The sequence below is a fragment of the Lithobates pipiens genome, unplaced genomic scaffold (genome assembly GCF_037356315.1).
Source record: "Lithobates pipiens isolate NorthernLeopardFrog02 unplaced genomic scaffold, aLitPip1_a1.2 Scaffold_27, whole genome shotgun sequence".
NCBI classification, from domain to species: domain Eukaryota; kingdom Metazoa; phylum Chordata; class Amphibia; order Anura; family Ranidae; genus Lithobates; species Lithobates pipiens.
Window position 1 is genome coordinate 10,146,147 of NW_027507788.1, and position 9,762 is coordinate 10,155,908.

The 9,762-nt window shown below is 47.1% G+C and overlaps 1 protein-coding gene across 1 annotated transcript; it reads left to right on the top strand.

Annotated features, from left to right (window-relative positions):
• Window positions 1-1,079: 1,079 nt before the first annotated feature.
• LOC143933493 (uncharacterized) lies at window positions 1,080-9,057 on the top strand. The gene is made up of 2 exons (XM_077456407.1): window positions 1,080-2,353; window positions 8,113-9,057. Exons 1-2 carry the CDS (start codon window positions 1,445-1,447, stop codon window positions 8,260-8,262), a joined length of 1,059 nt encoding a protein of 352 aa, XP_077312533.1. The 5' UTR covers window positions 1,080-1,444; the 3' UTR covers window positions 8,263-9,057.
• The last annotated feature ends 705 nt before the right edge of the window (window positions 9,058-9,762 follow it).

Consider the following 9,762-nt stretch of genomic DNA (forward strand, 5'->3'; position numbering starts at 1 on the left):
TTTGAAACGATTTTTCATATAGTGTGTGGCCAGCACAACTCTGCTTCTTCTGCACTGAAATGTTCCTATTGGCCGGTGTTTCTGTCCATCAAATTAGAGAACTAATCTGTTCATATTTTCATGTCCCATAAATGTGGCCACTTATTTTACTAGGTGTGCGGCTGTCGAGACATACAGAATGTACAGAAGGTAGGTCGGCTCGTGTGTAATTGCCCAGGTTTGGGGCAGGTTCACTTTTTTAAGTGTATAAAGTACATTAGAAAGAATTTATATTTAGATTATATATTCTATTTATCTATTATTATAAATTAACATTTATTACATGAATACACTGAATACATGGCAAAGAATTCCCAGAGCTCCACGAGTTATCTAAAGAGATAGCACTGAAAAAGCTGCTTGCTTAAAGCTTTCTTTTTCTGGAGTACTATTCCTCCCACTGACACCAATGATGGGGCACTACTCCTCCCATTGACACCAATGATGGGGCACTATTCATCCCACTGACTTCAATGATGTGGCACTATTCCTCCAACAGACACCAATGATGGGGCACTATTCCTCCCATTGACACCACTGCTGGGGCACTCTTCCTCCCACTGACACCAATGATGGGGCACTATTCCTCCCACTGACACCAAAGATGGGGCACTATTCCTCCCACTAACACCAATGATGGGGCACTATTCCTCCCATTGACACCAATGATGGGGTATTATTCTACCCACTGACACCAATGATGGGGCACTATTCCTCCCACTGACACCAATGATGGGGCACTAATCCTCTCACTGACACCAATGATGGGGCACTATTCCTCTCACTCACACCAATGATGAGCATTTTTTACTCTCACTGATGCTGGGACATTTTCTTCTTCCAATGGCCACAGTCCAGCCCCCCAAAAGTAAACTAGTCCCTTGTTCAGAGAGTTTGGAGACCCCTTTTCTAGTACATCTAACACTCCCCTACCCCCCCCCCCCCCCAGACTGGCAATGCCGCTGTCCAAAGGTGTCTCTTTTGCTCCTTTATCCCGAGTGTAGACACCTTAAGGTAGGAAATGTGTTACAGATCAGATCACCAGGCGGAAATAAAGGGGAAAAAGCCTAAAAAAAGAAAACGAATGCAGCCACCACATAATTGAGTTTTTATACCACTGACATAGAGGACGAAAAGTCCCCTATGTGATATAAACGTATTTTCTCCAGTGGCATCTGGTAGTACAGGTTTTCCCAACCAAGGAGTTTTTAGCATTTCTACGGGCTCTACGGGAAGTTATTCAAACTACATACCAACTCCTGTGACCTAGTTAGTTTGTTATATAGAGAACAGAAGTTCCGGGTAGGTGTAAAATCAGTATGTTCTCGGAATCAAACCTCATCCTGCACCAAAAACCAGGCAGAAGACTCACAGCCATCAGCGACTAAATTATCATTTTGAACGGATGGAAGGGGCCTTAGAAAGAGATTGGGTGCCTCCAACCTACCAAGCTGAACCTCCACTCTGCCAAGCTGAACCTTCACCCTACCAAGCTGAACCTTCACCCTGCCAAGCTGAACCTTCACTCTGCCAAGCTGAACCTTCACCCTGCCAAGCTGAACCTCCACCCTACCAAGCTGAACCTTCACCCTACCAAGCTGAACCTTCACCCTACCAAGCTGAACCTTCACCCTGCCAAGCTGAACCTTCACCCTGCCAAGCTGAACCTTCACTCTGCCAAGCTGAACCTTCACCCTGCCAAGCTGAACCTTCACCCTGCCAAGCTGAACCTTCACTCTGCCAAGCTGAACCTTCACTCTGCCAAGCTGAACCTCCACCCTACCAAGCTGAACCTTCACTTTACCAAGCTGAACCTCCACCCTACCAAGCTGAACCTCCACCCTACGAGTCTCTGCCTCTACCTTCTCCACCATCGTTCTCCACTGCCATCTCTGAAGCTCACACAGAATCCTTGTCATATTTCTCCTCTGTTTTAACACCAACTGGCCAAGATCCAGACTATCCGTTATCAAATCTCCAGCGAGGGACAGGTGATCCTCCTCCGGGCTACTTTCAACCATACTGGATTACTGCGGAGCTTCCACAACCACGTGCTCCTTCACCAGGTCCTGCAACAGAGCACACCGGGTCAAGATGCCAACAGCTAACCAGATTGGAGTTTTTTCAAGTGGAAACCCAAAACCCCTCGCCTGGTTCTTTGGTCGGAGAGACCAGTCTACCCTCCCTCAATCAAAACAGTCAGACGGTGTCTGCACGGAGAAGCGTTAAACCAAACAGTTGTCTACTATGGTCAATCATCTGCTTGTTTTGTTTCCCCCCACTAGGATGTGTTTCCATTATTTTCTCTATAACGGTAAATATCACAATCTGATCTGGTGCCTGATGGCTCCAAAAGAAGCAAAATCTAAACTAAAGTTGTAATGACTCATAGGGCAGGTTGGAGAGATTAATATGGAATTTAAAGTGACTGTCACCAAAATCTTAAAACAAACTGGTACCTGCAAAGAAGGTAGGTATTTACAGGGGTCACAGGGGTCCCAATCGCCACCTGGCCTCATGCACCTGGATAGAAGGGTGGCGGGAGGTAAAAGAGGAAAGCCTCCTTAGTGCCGCACATCTATGAAGTCTAGTAGTAGTGATAAGAGTGGCATCTTCAGCCTGGGCTCCCGCCAGTCCACACCCCCCAATGCGTCTCGCTCTGCCCCACCGGGACAAGCTACATCCCTTGCCAGAACTCCTACTATGGATGCAGAATCATCTAGATTACTCTAGATTACTCCCCATACTCAGGGGCACACCAATCTATTGTGGGTCTCTGCTGCCCCCCGGTCCCTGTGTGCTTCCCTGGCCCCCCACACAACTCCCCCTGCAGTGCTGTTGGGTTTTCCCCTTGCACTTCCCACCCCCTCCCACTTTCCTAGATACGGTGGTGGGGCCAAGGCAGAGTGGCTACACTCCTACTTACAGTGGGGGCCAAGGCAGGGTAGCTATGCTCCTACATACAGTGAGGCTAGGGCAGGGTGGTTACGTTCCTACATACAGAAGTGCGAAGGCAGGGTGGCTACATTCCTACATACAGTGGGGCTAAGGCAGGGTGGCTATGCTCCTACATACAGTGGGACCAAGACAGGGTGGTTACCTTCCTGCATACAATGGGGCCAAGGCAGGGTAGCTATGCTCCTACATACAGAAGGGCCAAGGCAAGGTGGTTACATTCCTGCATACAGTGGGGCCAAGGCAGGGTGGCTACATTCCTACGTACAGTGGGACCAAGGCTGGGTGGTTACGCTCCTACATACAGTGGGGCCAAGGCAGGGTGGCTACATTCCAACATGCAGTGGGACCAAGGCAGGGTGGCTATGTTCCTACATACAGTGGGACCAAGGCAGGGTGGCTATGTTCCTACATACAGTGGGACCAAGGCAGGGTGGTTACCTTCCTGCATACAGTGGGGCCAAGGCAGGGTGGCTACATTCCTACGTACAGTGGGACCAAGTCTGGGTGGTTACGCTCCTACATACAGTGGGGCCAAGGCAGGGTGGCTACATTCCTACATGCAGTGGGACCAAGGCAGGGTGGCTACGTTCCTACATACAGTGGGACCAAGGCAAGGTGGTTACCTTCCTGCATACAGTGGGGCCAAGGCAGGGTGGCTACATTCCAACATGCAGTGGGACCAAGGCAGGGTGGCTATGTTCCTACATACAGTGGGACCAAGGCAGGGTGGCTATGTTCCTACATACAGTGGGACCAAGGCAGGGTGGTTACCTTCCTGCATACAGTGGGGCCAAGGCAGGGTGGCTACATTCCTACGTACAGTGGGACCAAGGCTGGGTGGTTACGCTCCTACATACAGTGGGGCAAAGGCAGAGTGGTTAAGCTCCTACATACAGTGGGGTTAAGGCAGGGTGGCTATGTTCCTGCATACAGTTGGGCCAAGGCAGGGTGGCTACGTTCCTACATACCGTGGGACCAAGGCAGGGTGGTTACGCTCCTACATACAGTGGGGCCAAGGCAGAGTGGTTACTTTCCTACATACAATGGGGCCAAGACAAGTTGGCTACGTTCCTACATATAGTGGGACCATGGGGGATGAATAACCACCCTCTCTAAGACCTCTAGGAAGGGACTTTAGTGTCAGAGGGAGGCTTCCATGTGGCCATATTGCATTGTACAGAAAATGACAGCGGCTGCAGATTGAAAAAGAAAGTTTTTTAATTTTTATTGTAATTTTTATTAACATTCAATTACAATATGACTTGTGCCGCAGTTGTATACATTATACTATTTTTTTTTTATTTGCAATATTTTTTTCCCACAAAAGTGGAGCTGCCCTTTAAAATTCTATGCTTGCTCCAGTCCAGTAGGTTCAAATGGGTGTAAATGAACTATATGTAAATGACATTTTTTTTAGAGGACTGGATTGGAGATAGGCAGGTGTAGAAGAACACAAGTTCATTTAGAAGAAGTTAATTTACACCCACCTGTCTATGGGGGTGAAAGGACGCTCCAGTCAGGTCCACCTGAAAAACTTACTGGCAGACCAGATCAGTCCCTTTCACACAAAGTCCCATTTTCTAGACATCCTGATGTACTGCATGTCGCAGAATCCAAGCCATGGGGATGGCTGCAGTACTGTACACCCCTTGAGCAATTTAACCACTAGAGACCCGCGCTATAGCCGAATGACGGCTAAAGCGCGGACCTCCTTTGCCGGGACTACTTCTATTGACGTCGTCCCGTGCACGAGCGGCCTGCGCGCCCCCTGAGGGCCGCGCGCGGCGCGCTCTGTGATCGGCGAGTCTATGAGACTCGCCTGATCACTGATCTGAGCAAGGGGTCGATCCCGACCCCTTACCATGTGATCAGCTGTCAGCCAATGACAGCTGATCATGTGATACAACGGAGCCGGTAATCGGCTATTATTCAATCTGCCTCAACAACGGTGCTGCACCCCAGTGCCACATATCCGTGCCCATCAGTGTCATCTACCAGTGCCCATCAGTGCCCATCAGTGCCACCTATCAGAGCCACCTATCAGTGCCACCTATCAGTGCCCATCAGTCCCATCTATCAGTGGTACCTATCAGTGCCCCTTAGTGCCACCCATCCGTGCCACCCATCCGTGCCATCTTATCTGTGCCCATCTTTGCCCATCAGTGCTGCCTTATCTGTGCCCATCAGTACTGCCTTATCTGTGCCTATCGGTGCCACCTTATCTGTGCCTATTAGTGCTGCCTTAACTATGCCTATCAGTGCCCACCAGTGCAGCCTATCAGTGCCCACCAATGCAGCCTATCAGTGCCCACCAGTGCAGCCTATCAGTGCCGCCTCATCAGCGCACTTCAATGAAGGAGAAAAATGACCCGTTTGCAAAATTTTATAACAAACTATTAAACATGATTTTTTATCTTTTTTTTTATCTTTTTTTGTTTGTTTAGCAAAAAATAAAACTCCGAGCTGTAATTAAATACCACCAAAAGAAAGATCTATTTGTGGGAAAAAAATGATAAAAATTTCATTTGGGTACAGTGTTGTATGCCCGCGCAATTGTCATTCAAAGTGCATCAGCGCTGAAAGCTAAAAATTGGTCTGGGCAGGAGGGGGGTTTAAGTGCCCAGTAAGCAAGTGGTTAAAGAATAATTCCAGGTATAGGCTATATTATACATAGTTACATTGTTTCAGCTTGGACCAATGTAACTATGTATGTACCATACCTGACTGATACATGCGGACCGCCCGCCATCATTGTACGTGGGCTGTTTGAAGTGATATGGCAGATAGCTGCCATAACCCCCATATCCTCTTCACCAGCGGGCAGTCCGCTTTCAGATAAAAGTGGTCTCTGCGGCGGATTCGCCACAAAATCACTTTTCTTTATCGTACGTCACGGGACACAGAGCAGCATAGTAACTACTATGTGGGTTATAGGCCACCTTCAGGTGATGGACACTGGCACACCCAAGAAAGGAAGTTCACTCCCTATATAACCCCTCCCATACCGGGAGTACCTCATTTCTTTCGCCAGTGTCTAAGGTGTTGGTCACGGTTGAAGATGTGCCCAGCTGGAAGGATCCTTAGTGGATTAAACAGCTTCTACAAACCGGATCCATCCAAAGTGCCACTGAGGCCAAAGTGGATGGTACACGTTCCGCTTGTAGAAAAAAAGAAAGGTTTTGCCTGTAACGCCTCTCCTTGGAGGGCTGGACCCTGGGATCCAGTGCTTTGGCCATTACCATAAAGTTTTCTGGCAGGGTGCTATGCAGGTCGAAGGGAGTGGACCCCCGATAAAAACGGGAACCGGTCCTTGAAGGTTTTTTTTAAACGCAGCCCGCCATGATGGGTGAAGGTTTCGGTCTGTTTGATACCAGCAGAATCCTGCGGCGGGGATAAGGTAAGTGAAGAATCCTAGGAACTTTTAAGTTCACCTATGGATTACTTCTGTGAGTAAATGTTGTCATGCCTAATTTTCACCACTAGAGGGTGTAAAATGCACATACCTTTTACATACTCCTCAGTATCTCACTCTGTGTCAGCAGCAGACAGCACAGTCTTAGCCACCAGAAGGATATTGCAAGGGGGGGGGGGGGGTGTATTCTTGAATATTCCATGAATAAGTTAGCACCTTACTGCATGCGGCTTCTCCCCCCCCCCCCTGCAATATCATTCTGGTGGCTAAGACTGTGCTGTCTGCTGCTGGGAGCAAGGGTGATGGAGGCTACAACAGATAGCTTGTGCCCCCCCCCCACCCTCAGGGATCGTGGTGGCTCCCCGTTTTTTCCTTTCTATTGCAATCCCAGCAAAGTGAACTTCCTGTCTTGGGTGTGCCAGTGTCCATCACCTGAAGGCGGCCCATAACCCACATAGTAATTACTATGCTGCTCTGTGTCCCGTGATGTACTCCAAGATAAAGGATTTTACACGTAAACTGTTATTATAATCCTCTTCTATCGGGGGGGGGGGGGGGGGGGGCAGGAGAGGGTGCTCCCCTCTCCTCCCACCGCGCTCCGGAGCCGTCGGCAGTGGCGGAGACCATTGCGTCCTCTACCCTGACAGGCCTGGAACCGAGTGATGGAAAGATGGCACCATAACATAGGATGACGGAAGCGACATCAAATGTCACTTCTGCCCAATGGTCTTAAAGGGATTATTTTTTTTATTTTTTTTGTAAATTTTTGTGCATTTTTATTTTTTATTGCATTTTAGTGTAAATTAGACATCTGAGGTTTTTGTTTTTTTTTTACCCCAGATCTCACATTTATGAGGTCCTGTCATGCTTTTTTTTTCCATTACAAGAGGTGTTTACTTGTAATAGGAATAAAAGTGACCCCAATATCGGGCTAACTTTACTGTTGTCTTTTTTTTTTTTTTAAAGTGTACTTTTTCCCCAAAAAATTGCGCTTGTAAGACCGCTGCGCAAATACGGTGTGACATACAAGTATTGCAATGACCACCATTTTATTCTCAAGGGTGTCTGAAAACAAAAAAAAAACAAAAAAACAAACACATACATATATACACATATATGTGCTGTGCATGGGAGCCAATCAGCTTCTAGCTTCAGCTTGTTCAATTAAGCTTTGACAAAAAAAAAAACTGAAAGCTGATTGGCTCTCATGTACAGCACATATATCTGTATGTATATATATATATATATATATATATATATATATATACATATATGTGCTGTGCATGAGAGCCATATATATATATATATATGTGTGTATATATATATATGTGTATATATATATATATATATATGTGTATGTATATATATGTGTGTATATATGTATGTATATATATATGTATGTATATATATATGTATGTATATATATGTATATGTATATATATATATATATACAGACACGCATATATGTGCTGTGCATGAGAGCCAATCAGCTTTCAGTTTTTTTTGTCAAAGCTTAAATTGAACAAGCTGAAGCTAGAAGCTGATTGGCTCCCATGCACAACTGCTCCAGATTCTGAGAGCTCCAGTTTTAGTAAATCCCCCCCCCCCCCCTCCCCCCCATAGTGTCCTTCAGAAAATGTTTCTTTTAGGAGATCTTCTGTATACAATGTAAATATATAAATCTTTTTCACTTTTTCCTCCAGGTCAAATTGTACAATCGCAGAAGAAATTTCGACAAAGCGGAAAAATATTCCGGCTTTGCGACCTTGTTAAATTGCATTTCGCTGGTGGCTGGATTAATAATATTCATAATATTACTGGTTCTGTATATTCTTTATAGACAATTCAAATAACCTACCACCTCTTCAGCAGACGCTTCCTCCTCTTCCTCCTCTTCCTCCTCTTCCTCCTCTTCCTCCTCGTTATCTTTTCTTGACTAAACAAGATGTTAGAAAAGTCCAAGTACCCAGTGGTCCCGGCATGGACAGGGTTGACTCAATTGGCAGCGTTCGGTCCCACTTCCATGTCCTTTTACCACGTCGTATCGAACTGCATCAGAATATTCTTGTTCATCAGTATGCCGGCATCTAGTGGAGGTTTTGGGCCACTACAACTTATTTATGTGAGAGCCTGTTCTCCCCTCCTGTTTAGTGCTAGTTAGTTCAGAGATAGCTAGACCCCTCCCCCCCCCTTTTCATGTTCCCGCAGCCAGTGTTGTTTTTCACAGAGCTGGAGCATAGGAAAGTCATTGAATTCTTACACTTCGAAAGACTGGACATTTTCTGTACTGCAATAAGATGAAGTAAAGTTGCGTTGGATTCAACCTCCATGTCTTGTTGAAGAGTTCATCTGCCGGGGGATGGTGCCAGGTCAGCGGGTGACCATTACGCCTGGAGAGACTGGCACTCCAATGGAACATACAGCACCGTGTTCATTAACCACCTCAATACCAGGGGGGCACTTACACCCCCCCCCTTCCTGCCCAGGACAATTTTCAGCTTTCAGCGCTGTCGCTGTTTGAATGACAATTGCGCGGTCGTGCTACACTGTGCCCAAACATCATTTTTATTATTTTGTTCCCACAAATAGAGCTTTCTTTTGGTGGTATTTGTATATGTGAAGACCGAAAATTTTAAAGGAAAAAAGTATTTCTTTTGTTTCTGTTATAAAATTTTGTAAATAAGTAAGTTTTCTCTTTGACTGAGGGGCACTGATAAGGCAGCACTGACAGGCACTGATAAGGCAGCACGATGAGGTGGCACCAATGAGTGGCACTGATGATGGGCACTGATAGGCAGCACTGATGGGTGGCACTGATAGGCAGCACTGATGGGCACTGGTAGGTGGCACTGATGGGTGGCACTGATAGGCTGCACTGATGGGTGGCACTGATATGCAACACTGATGGGCATTTATAGGCAGCACTGATTGGAACTGGTAGGTGGCACTGATGGGTGGCACTGATAGGCACTAATGGGCACTGGTAGGTGGCACTGATATGCAGCACTGATGGGCACTGGTAGGCTGCACTGATGGTCATTGATAGGCAGCACTGGTGGGAACTCATGGGTAGCGCTGGTGGGCACTGATAGGTGACACTGATGGGCACTGAAAGGCTGCACTGATGGGTACTTATGGGTGGCACTGTTAGGCGGCACTGATGGGCACTGATACGTGGCACTGCTGGGCACTGGTATCTGGCACTGATAGATGGTACTGATAGGCATCACTGATGGCACTGGCAGGCATTGGGGATGGGCACTGATTGACAGTTGCCTGGGCACTGACTGGCATTGCCCTGGTGGTCTAGGGTGGCATACCTGGTGGTCCAGTGTGGTGGCAATCCCTGGTGG

Excerpts from the sequence above, each read along its gene's own strand:
- LOC143933493 (XM_077456407.1), top strand. The coding sequence starts at position 1,445 with ATGGAAGGGGCCTTAGAAAGAGATTGGGTGCCTCCAACCTACCAAGCT. Across the intron at positions 2,354-8,112 it reads CCATTATTTTCTCTATAACG|GTCAAATTGTACAATCGCAG; the intron begins GTAAATATCACA and ends TTTTTCCTCCAG.